We start from the raw sequence: 13,461 nt of genomic DNA, 5'->3' as shown, positions 1-13,461 counted from the left end.
GATGAATTAAATCCTGTATTCTTTATTATTTCTATAGATACGAAGCACTGCTGCGACCAGAACTACCGAAGATGGGCTCAATAACGCAAGGAACTCCCATCCATGTGCCACCTTCGAGGCCCGACAAAAGGTTTGAGTGTTACAAGCGTCCGCCCTTGCCGCAGATCACGCCTCCGCAGCATCCGCAGCAAAGCAACTACGCGTACGGTCGCACCCAGCAGAGTTTCGAGCAAAGAAGACAAATCATCAACTACGATTACTTAACGTCGCAACAAATGCACGGAAGACAAAATGAGAAGCCTCAATATTACGGAGGCAGCCCTCACAGAACACCTCCACCTCCACCGCCGCAGCAGCAACAGCAGCACGCGCCGCCCCAGCAAAGACAAGGGGTCATTCAGAGAAATACGAGACCTCACTATCCGCCTCCTGGTCACGAGGCCCTAAACTCTCTGGTGGATGTCGCCGTGCAACAACCCAGTTTACCTGTACCTAGTGCACACGAAGGCCTTGGGAAGACGATTGCTGACAATTTTGTGGAACCACGGCGATACCAATACTTGCAGCAGCAGCAACAGCAGCAACAACACCAGCAGCAATACAGGGCGATGCAGCAGCAGCATCAGCATCAAAAAATGGAGACCGAGCATCATCGACGTGCTTACCAACAGCAGCAGTTGCAGCAGCACCAACAACAGGCGCAGCACCAACAGCAGCAGCACCAACAGCAGCAGCACCAACAGCAGCAGCACCAACAACAGCAGCAGCAGCAACAGCATCAACACCAGCAGCAGCAAGTACGACAGGCAGGTCCGCGAAGCGATTCTAGCACGCTTACAGCTGCAAGTTTGATCGATGCAATTATAACGCATCAAATCAATCAGCCTGCCGAAGGTGGTCGTGGAGAGGTTGTTCAGAACAATCGAGAGCCTCAGAGGGCTAGCGACATACTGTTTCAATCGTTCCACAGAGAGCAGCCGAACGACGGCAACGGCGAGATGTCCCCGTCCATCATACAGGTGGACCTGGAGGACGGCAGCAAGAATTTAACGGTGAAGGAACTAGCAGATACAGTGATCAGCCACGACTTTGGTACGCGCAACTACTACCCTTTGCAGGAGCACCCCGACTGGAAGCGAAGATACTCCGCCCAGCAGAAGAAAGATCTGGAGAGATCTTCGACGCCTCAGGATGAACGACAGATAATTAGGATTGCTCAGCCGCAACAGAAGTATCACGTGGAACCTGTGAGTCCACCGGAGAACCATTGGCCGAGCAACGAGGCGCACTTCCGAAGGTACCACCCGCAACAATCGCTACCTTCACACATAAGTCCTTTGGACTACGTCAAGAATAAAATTGAAGAGGCGATGCGCATCGAGGATGGAAAAAAGGAGCAGGAGGACAATTCGAGCAAGGATCATCGTAGTGACAGTCCTGGAGAAATGGTGATCGACGAGGAGAAGCATGAAGAATTCCAAGTGAACTACTCTTTCACCCCATACGTCCAAGGAGGTAGTAAAGACGGTCCACAGCAACAGCAGCAGCAACAACAACAACAGCAGCAGCAGCAGCAACCAACCAACGAGCCCAAACCACTTCTGAGCGCCCAGTATGAATCCCTTTCTGACGAGGACTAGCATAGGATTTTCCTAGCCTCGAGGCTAAAAGACAATTTAATCTGTGTAAATAATATAAAAGGAACTTCAGTTTTTAAGTGATACAATTTTTCGCTAGGCTTAGGTAAAAATAATACTTTTAGGTGTAAATGAATTTTAATTTTTAATTATTGTTTTATTTTCAACAAAAAAAATATAATATCGTTGAATCGAAGGAAGAACTCTTGAAGAAGAAAAATATTGTTGAATGTTCTTGGGAACCTTCAAACTTAATAATATGTGTTTATTTCAAATTACGACTATTTCGTTCTACGCATTCATAGTTTTTTTTTGTTAAAAATAATAAGAGTTTCAACAATAACACAAAACAAAAACTTAGTGACAAAGCCTGAAGTGCACTTAGGAATATTTTTCTTCTTCCCCATAACAATCCAAAAAGAAAAAGAAAAAAAACTAAAGAAGAAAATAGCGTCCAATTTATCCGTTTTTTTTCTCTCTCTCTCTCACACGAAATACATAAACACACATAAAACACATACACATGAAACTATACATATAAAAGAATATATAAATACGTTTTCTTTGAATTCTTCTCTTTTTTTACACATTCTTACGAAAATTGAAAAGGAAACTTTTCTCACTTAAAAACTATTCGATAATTTGATCAAAACATCCTTCAATTTCATCCTTTGTTTTTATTATTATTATTATTTTCATTTGTTTTTTTTTCTCTCTCTTATAATTTACAGCAACAGGAAAAACTTATGTTAACTTGTAACATTGTATAAATTTAGGATTTCTTTTACGATGACTTTTATTTTATTTTGTTTTTTAATTATGATTATTTTCTCTAAGACATTTATGATTTTATTTTTTATCTATCGTCCGTTTTTCGCGGAAAAGAACAGACAGGCAAAATAAGATAAATGATGATGAGGTTATGTATAAAATGAAATAAAAAGAAAAGGAACTATAAATATTATTATAAATATTTGAATAGATTATATATATATATTTAATTATTTTTTTTTGTTTTTGAGGGGTGGAGATGACGATGAATGATTGACGATGAAGACTTTTGTGTGTGTGCATATGATTGCGCTGTAATAACGTACGTTGTAAATAATTCTGTTATTAAAAATGAGAAAGTTAAAATTAAGAGAATCGCATATTGCAATATCAAATTCAATCAAATTACGAAGTTGATTAAACGTATCATTAAACAAAATGCATAACATTCTGGTAAGTTGGGTTTTTATACGTTGTTTAAGTACATAATTAGTTCCATTAGTTGAGATTGATAAAATAAACTTATTTTAAATCAATAAAGTTTGAAATTTTAAAATAATGCAAAAGGTCAATGCAGCCAACATAATCAATCCAATTGACTTCTATACTTTTTTTGTTTTCGATGATTTACGTTGGTAGCAGTGTCAGTTTTCCGGATAATTGTGGGACGATGTGACAATTAAAGTCGGCTTATTGTTTATATACAATTAACTTGAGAGATTGAAGAAATTCCGTTAACAATAATGAGTGGTTACAAGAGGGCCAACTTCTATGACCTCTGTCGTCTGTGCGCCTCGAACCAGGGTGACGAAAAAATACATATCTTCAAAGAAACAGGACTTAAATTGGAACTGCAGAAAAAAATTCAAACTCTATTTTCTTTGAAGGTAGTTGAAGCCTATGACTGCGAATAATCCAGATATAAGTAACTAAGTGTGTTTCATATTAGGTGTCCGAAGATGATTACCTTCCGAAGGGGATTTGCACTTTTTGCTTGCGAAACCTAGAGGATTATTACAAATTCAGCAATTGCTGTTACAGATCTGAAACGATGCTCTCCAGTTACCTGCACACTTACCAAAACACAGAGGATTTCAAAGAATCTGGAATGGTAAATTGTTAATTAGTTATTATCGCTACATAATAATAAAACATCTGATTTTAGGTTTATATCAAAGTTAATGAGGTGATTAAGAGTTGTCATTGAAATGGTTATTAAACTAATTTCACTTTGATTTAAGGGTAGCGATGAGGAGTCTGTTAAGGAAGATTGTATGGAGATTGAGAAGAGTGTTAATTTGACAGAGAAAAATCCTTATGATATGATTTATGTTGAGCCTGCAGATGACCCACCAAGTGTTATGGAGAAGCTGATGAAATTGAAATCGGAAAAGAAGAAAGCAGTGACTGTGTGGGTGAATCAGGCACCAGTTATTCTGAAAACAGAGAAGCCAGCAACCAAAACGAAGGAACCAAAGTTAGCCAGACCCTTCAAATGCATCAACTGCAACAAATCGTTTATGCGCAAAGAACACTTGCTGCGTCACATGACCCTGCACAACGGCATGAAGAATTACACTTGCGACGTGTGCAGCAAGTCGTTTTCGCGCAACGATAATTTGCTGAAGCACAAAAAGATCCACTCGAAGACGAATCTGATTTGCGAGGTTTGCTACAAGCCGTTCCTACGTCAGTACAATTACACTATGCACAGAGCCTGCCACAAGGAAGTAAAGGATAGATCGTAGATTCTCGTTTTATTTTCTTTCCGAGTACAAAACCAGTGATATTTATTATTTAATTTATTTTGTGATTTGTTATTGTTTCGAAATGTAGTTTAGGAGACTGTACGGAATTTGTTGAAAACTGTGTTACCAAATGTTATTTGTTCATTTTTAGTTATTTATACTCATAAATTATTGTGGAACTATTTATTTCATATACAATGTAATGACCAAATAAGTTTTTTTTTGAAACGACATATATTGGTTTCAATGTTACATTTTTTTATTGTAATTTTTTAAATTGCAATATAAAACATATATTCCAAATAAAGAAAAGGTAGACGTAGACTAAACTTTGTTTTCTTAATACTAAATTCAAACACCTATTATACATACAAAATTAAATTTACAAAGGCAACAAAGATTAGTAATGTTTTTCAATTTCAGTCTTCAGTGATCACTTTCCCAAGTAGAAATGAAAAATCGGTTAGCGATCATAAATTCATTTCGGAATCTTATTCGTAACGCGAAACAATTTTCAAAATATGATAATGATGAAAAACCAATTATTTATAGCGTTTATTTAAAGAAAATTATACATAAATTGTTAAGGAATCATCTTCATCTATCGCAGAAGAAGAAAATAATATGTAGATTCTTAAGTGATTGCAAATTCGATTTGCAGAAAACAAAAATCGAAATACAGTGAAACCTCGCTTAACGAGTTTAATCCGTTCCAAAATTTCCGGATTTTTACTCGTATAGTGAAATATATTCAAAAATACATATAATATTATGTAACAGACGCGCAATCCGGGACTTCTCTTCTCATCGTCACTCGTTATGCGAAACGTCGCTCGTTAAACGAGTCATTTTTCTTACAATTCATTTTGCTCGTTAAGCGAGGTTTCACTGTAATCAGTTTATTATTATCTTTTTCTCTACTCTTCGTTATGCGAAGTTTACAATTTGTTTTACTCCTTAAGTGAGGTTGCACTGTATTATTATGAAAAAATGTGAATATAAATTTGATTCGAATCGAATTTATGACTGAGAATTTCCAATGTTCAATAATAGTTATTTTTCGATTTGAACGAATGTTTACTTCGTGTCTTGGCCAATGTAACTTATACCGGTGGCAATCGCAAGCCCGACAACCGAAATCCCGACGTTCGAAATCCCGACTATATCGAAATCCCGACAATCTAAAATATAATAAGATTATTAATTGTTGTTATTTATTGTTAAGAACATAAACTAATTTTATTATAGAATATTTTTTATTCTTAAGTTTTATAATGAATAAATCAACGAAAAGAAAAAACAATAATAATTAATATTATTTATTGTTATTAAGAATAAATAACAACAATTCATAATCGGGCAAAAGAGCCATCGACCTAGTTCTTAAAAATATTTGCTTCAGTATCCGTCGTACCTATTAAAATATAGTAGAATAATTTCAAAATGTTATTGTAGAAATTATAATAATAAAAAACAGTCGGGATTTCCATTGTCGGAATTATGGTAGTCGGGATTTCGAACGTCGGGCTTTCAATAGACGGTCTGTCGGTTGTCGGGATTGCGATTATTATTATTATTCAAAAAGAATTTTCACCTAACAAATTACTTTTTCAAGACAAAGTGAATTGTTATAATTAGTATCATCTACCTATCTTTATATTCTAATGTCAACACAAATTCGACCAAAAAGTATCAGCAATGATCTTTGCATATTTTTTCTATATGTTTAAGATTCATTTATTTTACATGGATCTATATGGCTAGCCAGACAACTGAAAGACCGTCTATTGAAATCCCTACTATATCGAAAATTTCTACAATAACATGCTACATTTTTATTATTAATAATAAGAAATTATTATTAATTTATCTAATTTCGTTGAATTATTCATAATAAACCTTAACATTATGAAATAATCTCATATACAATTAGATTAATTGTTATTATTTATTATTAATAACAATTTAAAAATCACTACGCTCAGGAATAATTTTAAAATGTTATTGTAGACATTTTCGATACATAGTCGGGATTTTGATACAGTCGGGATTATGGTTGTCGAGATTTTGATATAGTTGGGATTTTGAACGTCGGGATTTCGATGCAGTCGGGATTATGGTTGTCGAGATTCTGATACAGTCGGGATTATGGTTGTCGAGATTTTGATATAGTCGGGATTCAGATGTTCAGAACGTCGGGATTTCGATACAGTCGGGATTTTGATATAGTCGGAATTAGGTTTGACGGGATTATGATTGTCGAGATTCTGATACAATCGATTTTGATATGCTCGCGATTTTGAAATAGACGGGATTATGTTTGTCGGTATTTCGGTTGTCGGGCTTGCGATTGCCACTGATTTTACATATCTACATTCTAGTTCAGTATTTTCGATCTATTTTAACAAAATTCTTGTAAATTACATTAAAGTTAGTATATTTAAAATATGAAATATTTGAATTAATTCATCTTTCACGAACTAATACTAATATATAATACTAATATACTTGTATCTTGATAGTACTAATATATGCAAGTTTATAGCTTCAAAATATTGAATATACTTGTATTTCTTTAGTATACAACACCTTTATTTTGATAGTTTATCTAGTTGTTAGGAAGTATTTATCTTAACTGTTAATATTATAGTTTTACTGGTTTAGTTTGTATTTGAGGATAGGTTGTCATGTAAGTGGCAATATCGTCATACGCTGTTTAACAAAAGAATTTCCAATATAGAATATAAACTAACACACATTTTATTGTATCAGATATTGAATTGATTGAATGTGCAATGTATAATATGTATGTTTTGAAATGTTGGTACGGTTTTGGGGTGTGGGTGGTGTGTTGGTACCTCTGCGTCCGCAAAGTAGAAAAGTGTCAGATCCAGCAGCGCAGAGAGAGAAGGTTTGCGATTGCAGAGGGCCTGTGTTTTCGTGTAGGATTGAGTGTTTTGTTTCAATTTTTTTGTGTGTGTGGCCCCCACCGAGTCGGGGCGAAGGGCGCGGAAGGGCCTTGCGAGAGGAGGGCGGGCGTTGCGCCAGTGAAGCCGCCGGCCGCCAGAGCGGTGATCGCGTTTCTGTGACCGATCGTTTGTGTATGTGTACAAGTTTTTTTCGCGATATTTATTGTTGTCGCAAAAAAAAACAGGAAGGAGTTCACCGACGTCGGAGCTTTCGTCCCAAATGGGATCACTCCTTCCGTTTCGCCGTTGAGTCGAGCTGCACCAGGCGAAGGAGGCTCCGGAGCCGTGCATCTCTCATCCCATGGTAAAATTTATCATCGTCCTCTCGCCGCTTCAAAACGCCATTTTGGATGGTATCCGCACGCACACACTCACACCCATCCATATAGATACATACTTACATCCATACGCACGCTCAAATACACACACACACACTCACTCGATCACATCAGAAACCCGCATACATTTGGTTTGGTTCGCAACCCGCACACACAACCCTCAGACACAAACCAACCACAAAACGGCTAAACCAACCGGGCGAGGCACACATTGTAAGTTTCCTCAGTACTAACTTCTCACATGCTCCCAAAAAAAGTCGAAAACCCCCCAATCGCGACGAAGCTTAAACCTTCCCCAGACATATCACCCACAAAGATATCTCCCTCTTCACTGCTGCATCTGTCAAAAGAGGGTGTGTTTGTTTGTATCTATTTTCTTTTTATCAATTACCAAAAGTTATAATTTACAAACTAATTCTATAAATCACACATTACATGCATATAATAGATTGCAGAAGCATTTAGTCTAAACTTCCATTTGTTAATGATTCATGTTCTCTCTTACAGCTGATATGATTGCATAGAGTAGATAGACTATGGCTCCCACGCCACGACCAGGTAGCCTTAAGGACCCTGAAATAGCAGAGCTCTTCTTCAAGCATGACCCAGAAAAGATTTTTGATGATTTGCGGGAGATTGGACATGGCTCCTTTGGGGCTGTGTACTATGCTCGGTGTCTGCTCACCAAGGAGATTGTGGCCATCAAGAAAATGTCTTACACAGGCAAACAGAGCTTGGAAAAGTGGCAGGATATCCTGAAGGAGATCAAGTATGTACCATTGGATTGCATAGGTAAATGAACAAATCATTAATTGTTTCCACATTAGATTTCTGAGGCAATTGAAGCACCCAAATACAATAGAATATAAAGGATGTTACCGTGGCGACAAGGACCACACCGTTTGGGTGGTTATGGAGTATTGTGTGGGCTCTGCTTCAGATATTATAGAAGTGCATAAAAGGCCATTGCATGAAGACGAAATTGCTGCAATTTGCGATGGTGTTCTTAGAGGACTCAACTACCTCCACAGTCTTGGCAGGATTCATAGGTATGGATTGTGTCATACGCTACATTATTAACTTGTGTATGATAATGTATGAAGAATAACTTGATTCACGTGCTTACCTTTGATTTGCAGAGATGTCAAAGCTGGTAATATTTTGCTGACGGAAATGGGCGTAGTGAAGTTAGCCGATTTCGGTAGTGCGTCTGTGAAGTGGCCGGCGAATTCTTTCGTCGGTACGCCCTATTGGATGGCGCCGGAGGTGATCCTAGCTATGGACGAGGGACAGTACGATGGAAAAGTGGATGTCTGGTCTTTAGGTATAACGTGCATCGAATTGGCGGAACGGAAGCCACCCTATTTTAATTTGAATGCAATGTCTGCGTTATACCATATCGCCCAGAATGAGGCGCCCAGCTTGCAGAACGGCGATTGGTCTGTGACATTTAGGGAATTTGTGGAGGTGTGCTTACAAAAATTACCATCTAGTCGACCCTCGTCTGGCGAGTTGCTTGCTCACCAATTGATTGCACGTACGCGCTCACCCAATGTTTTGGTTGACTTGATACAAAGGACTAAAGCGGCTGTCAGAGACTTGGATAATCTGAATTATCGGAAGATGAAGAAGATTCTTATGGTCGAGGAAACCGAAAGCACTGTGGGAGATGTGGACGATGTGCAGGACGAACCTACGGGTGGTGATAGTTCGAAAAGCAATTCAGTCACCTCTGAACATAGTGTGCATAGTGTTGGGGTGTCAGCTAGTAGTCAATCGAGTAGTACTAACAGTATACCAGCAGGTACGTTTGCCTACCCGTCACCTAACCAGCATAACATTAACAATGACCACCTTTTAAGTGGTGATGATGGTGCGAATAGGCGTCACAAAATGGTCAATAATGCTGCGGCCGCAGCCGTGGTCGCTGATCACGGGCCTAATAACTTCGCCACAATCCGTACAACTAGTATAGTTACAAAACAAGCTAAAGAACATATGCAGGAAGAGATGCATGAGCAAATGACTGGCTACAAGAGGATGCGGCGCGAGCATCAAAGTGCGTTAGTTAAATTAGAAGAAAAATGTAAGATGGAAATGGAGAATCATAAGAATCAACTGGATAAGGAGTACGTCGCTTTGTTGCAAACGTTTAGTAAAGAACTGGAAAGGCTTCAGATTACTCACCACCAAGAGTTAGACAAGAAGCTTAAGCAAAACACCACAGGCGAGAGGAAGCTGCACAAGGATATTACTATGCGACAAGATATGGACAAGAAGGCGTTCGACGCGCATTGCAAGAAACAGTATAAGGCAACGAAGGAGCAGTGGAAAAGAGAACTGTCGCAGGATGATTCGACGCCGAAAAGGATGCGAGATGCCACACTGCAAACTCAAAAGGAAAACATGAAACTGCAAGAAGCGCAGGAAGAACAGCGACTCATTCGCGGTCAAAAAGAATATCTAGAATTAGAGATGCGCAAGTACCGAAGAAAGAAGCTACTTAACTACCATAATTTAGAACTAGAGCTCCTTAGAGAAGTAAGTATCCGCTCGTCAAACTTGATCATTTGTTATTAAAATATTATTGTCTATTAGGAATTGAATAAACGGCAACAGCAATTGGAACAAGCGCATTCGATGCTATTGCGTCACCACGAGAAAACGCAAGAGCTAGAGTACAAGCAACAGAAGGCTGTGCACGCTTTGAGGGAGGAGCAAGTGAAGAGTCAACATGACACTGAAATAACCAATCAGGATGTATATATGAAGAGAGCGGAGAGGGATCTTCATAAGAAGCACAGTTTGGAGATCAAACAACAACCGAAATCGCTCAAGGTAAGAGGAGAACCTTTTTGCATTGAGTTGCAGTATAATAACATATTGGTATTTTGGCATTTGCAGCAAAAGGAGATGTTGGTGAGGAAGCAGTTTAGAGAGACGTGTAAGGTGCAGACGAAGCAGTACAAGGCACTGAAGGCTCAAATCCTGGCGACAACGAGCAGGGAACAACAGAAGCATGTGATTAAGAAACTAAAGGAGGAGCAACGCAGGAAGCTAGCGCTGCTCGGGGAGCAGTACGAGCAGAGCATCGTCGAGATGGTGCAGAAGCACTCGGTGCGACTCGACGAGAACCAAGAGACTGAAGTGCAGCAGCTCAAGGAGCGGCTGAACTACGAGCTGGAGATTTTAATTGCGTACCAAAGCAAAAACAGGATGCAGGCGCAGGCGCAAAGGGAACGTGAACGGAACGAACTTGAGGATAGGGTCAGTGTCAGAAAGGCATTACTCGAACAAAAGGTAAGTAGTATCATAATCAATCGCGCATTAATATTCAATTCTAATCAATGCTACTCTTTTAGATGAATTCCGAGAGCCAGAGGTTTTTCGTGGAACGCTCGGAACGCATCAAGATGCTCCACGATAAACAAGAAAAGCAGGTGCAAGAGTTCGACAACGAGTCCGCTAGACTGGGTTTCAGGTAATAATTTATATACTATTTCTATATCAAACATTTCACATTTTTCATCACAACGTTTGGTAAACATGATATGCACTGAATTTACATTTTAACAGCAAAAACAAAAACAACTTACTATTTAATCGCAATTAATGAGTCATTCTGCATTACGAATCATTTGTAACGAATTTACTTGATTATCGCGCGTCTTTATCTCACCAAATTATATGACCTGTATGACGAAATCTACTAAAAACAAAGTGCACAGTTACGCACTCTTAATCAAAGCAAAATAAATAATTTTATAACAATCTAATAATTACATATGTCACATCAACTATATCGTTAATGATTATTTTTTTTTCTTGAAATCCGTTTTAACTTGTAAATATCTAGATTTCATTTAGAAATATTTCAGCGTGAATTGGTTTGCATTAACCGACACCAGCCGAACTAATCCGACAGATTTCAATGTTTCGGTTCATAACAAAGGCAGGACGAGTCGTAAACCTTTGTGCAATTGGTTAGGATTTTCTTGTTGTCAGAAAGAACACCAAGAGTAATTCAAGATCTTAGGTACCGAGTACTATTTTATGAATATTGAATTACCTGCATATTACTAATTCATTCGAGAACTTCTAATTAGTAAGTTACATATTTGTAATTTTGACGCTGATGGTGTCGGTTGTCGTTGTTGTCTTGTTTAGTTTGGATTTGTGTGGTATTGCTTGCATTTCATCACAATTTACGTATATTTTTAATTGTATAATACTATTAGAAAATGAGAAATATCATTTCTAATGAACTAAGTATGAAAACTCGATCTACTAATATTAATCAAATCAATAATAATCTATCAATCTCTAAAATGGATGTTCAAAGTAAATGAAAAATATTTAATGTAACGACGTGTATCAGAAAAATATTTATTTTTTTTAAAACTGTTTTTGTTAACTATTGTTAATTGTTCTTGTTTGTATTTGCAGTACGTTGGCAATCGCGGAGGAGACTCGCGAGAAATACCACGAGGACGATAGGAGTCTGTCCGGTTCGATGCTCAGTCTGGCCCATTCAAACAGCTCGACAAGTTTTCCTCCAGGCTAGGAAAAATTCGCGCTTCTGTTTATACTTTACATACATACTTTTAATTTTTATAATTTACGGCTGCGTTTCTCTCTCTCAGTCTTGTCTGTCTTTGTCTCTCTCTCTCTCTCTCACTCTCTATTTATCATGCTGCGTGTCTTGGCAGACGGTAGTGCATTCATTAATCGAGGGCTAAATTAATTAATTAATCAATTTGAGAGGAAACGGATCGGATGCGGTGAAGACTTTTAAAATTACATTCTTTCTCTTTACATTTTTTTTTCGTTTAAATGACACGTAAACAAATAATAATTATTAAAATGAAGAGATGGTGATTCAACGGCAAAATAAAAACAATCGGCTTGTCTAATTTGAAGTAATCCTTTATACATATATATGAGTAATAATTGTGCGAAGAAGGAGAAGGGGAGGTTGAGAAGTGCAGCAAAACAAAACAAAAATAAGAAGTACACGACAAAAAAGAAGGTCTCGGATCTTCGGCAACGTTTCGACTCGTCTCGCCGCCGCCACCTGCGCCAGTGCTGTTCCTCGCAAATTTTCTTTCGTTGTCGTTCGTCGTCGAGCGAAGACGGAGAAGAAGAAAAAGACTTAGTTTAATACATTTGAGAAAAACAAACAACAACCACCCACTTACTAAAAAAAGAAGGAAACTAAATAAATCAGTGAACTGAAAAAAAAATATACAAAACAAACGACAATTTATTCTTGGGAAATAACCATTTCACTACAAACATTTCTGAACCGAATCCACGTATTATTTTATTTTCTACATTTTTTTTTCTTTTTTTTTGTATCTTAACGCATTTTCTGTTACGCTAGTTTTTATTACATGCTACTTTTGAAATTTATTTATTTTCGATGCGACTTTTCCGTTCGTTCATCCACAAATTTCTCCAAAATCCGTGCATATTTTTTGTTTTTTTTTAAATTTTATTTTGTGTTATTTCTTGCTGGAAATGCAGTCGTTCGATTTCATCTTTCCAATGCGAATCGCAGCGGCTGAATTTCCTTTCCGTTTTTTTTTTCTTTTATATAATTTTAATGCTTGAACTTATATAGAATGTAAGAAGAAAATTTTTTAACGTGTCGTTTTTCTGTACAGAAGAAGTAAAAGAAACGTGAATAAGAAAATATTTAAAGTCCCCGTGTACATATTTATGAGACGAACCATATTTGCGTCATTGTAATTTTATAGTTTTATAACTATATATTTTAGAGTTGAAGCGCGTATTCTGTGTAAATATGAAATTATTAATAAGAGTGTTGTTTGTTTTTTTAATTATTATTATTATTATTATATATATAAAGATAGCTTTGTAAATATTTCGAGATCGGCGTAAAATTGAGAGAAAAAAAATAACTAGTGACGAAACGTTTTCTTCTTCATTCTCTTAAAGCATTTTTCCCCCTATATTTTATTATTGTTTTTTTTTT

General features: G+C 37.3%; 3 protein-coding genes across 4 annotated transcripts in view; all 3 read left to right on the top strand.

Moving 5' to 3' along the window:
• LOC108566538 overlaps positions 1 to 2,097 on the top strand; it is a 38,472-nt gene extending 36,375 nt beyond the window's left edge. Inside the window, exon 7 of the mRNA XM_017926467.1 lies at positions 38 to 2,097. Within this exon, the coding sequence (XP_017781956.1) occupies positions 38 to 1,640 (1,603 nt within the window). The 3' untranslated portion in view covers positions 1,641 to 2,097. The remainder of the gene's footprint in view (positions 1 to 37) is intronic.
• Positions 2,098 to 3,046: 949 nt separating this feature from the next.
• Positions 3,047 to 4,358, top strand: LOC108566535 (zinc finger protein 91-like). The gene is made up of 4 exons (XM_017926466.1): positions 3,047 to 3,295; positions 3,358 to 3,519; positions 3,574 to 3,594; positions 3,650 to 4,358. Exons 1-4 carry the CDS (start codon positions 3,152 to 3,154, stop codon positions 4,154 to 4,156), a joined length of 834 nt encoding a protein of 277 aa, XP_017781955.1. The 5' UTR covers positions 3,047 to 3,151; the 3' UTR covers positions 4,157 to 4,358.
• A 2,632-nt stretch (positions 4,359 to 6,990) lies between these two features.
• On the top strand, positions 6,991 to 13,297 carry LOC108566565 (serine/threonine-protein kinase Tao). 2 transcript variants are annotated; one of them, XM_017926528.1, is made up of 8 exons: positions 6,991 to 7,429; positions 7,971 to 8,232; positions 8,291 to 8,512; positions 8,603 to 10,004; positions 10,062 to 10,301; positions 10,368 to 10,763; positions 10,826 to 10,944; positions 11,910 to 13,297. In XM_017926528.1, the coding sequence occupies exons 2-8, from the start codon at positions 8,000 to 8,002 to the stop codon at positions 12,025 to 12,027; spliced, it is 2,730 nt and encodes a 909-aa protein (XP_017782017.1). In that variant the 5' UTR covers positions 6,991 to 7,429; positions 7,971 to 7,999; the 3' UTR covers positions 12,028 to 13,297. The 2 variants fall into 2 exon arrangements, with proteins under 2 accessions (XP_017782017.1, XP_017782018.1); XM_017926529.1 differs by lacking the exon at positions 6,991 to 7,429 and adding an exon at positions 7,476 to 7,676.
• The last annotated feature ends 164 nt before the right edge of the window (positions 13,298 to 13,461 follow it).

This window comes from Nicrophorus vespilloides, unplaced genomic scaffold (genome assembly GCF_001412225.1).
Source record: "Nicrophorus vespilloides isolate i.1.1-1 unplaced genomic scaffold, Nicve_v1.0, whole genome shotgun sequence".
Classification (NCBI taxonomy): domain Eukaryota; kingdom Metazoa; phylum Arthropoda; class Insecta; order Coleoptera; family Silphidae; genus Nicrophorus; species Nicrophorus vespilloides.
Note: the sequence above shows the minus strand (reverse complement) of the source record. Positions and strands in the feature narration are given on the sequence as shown.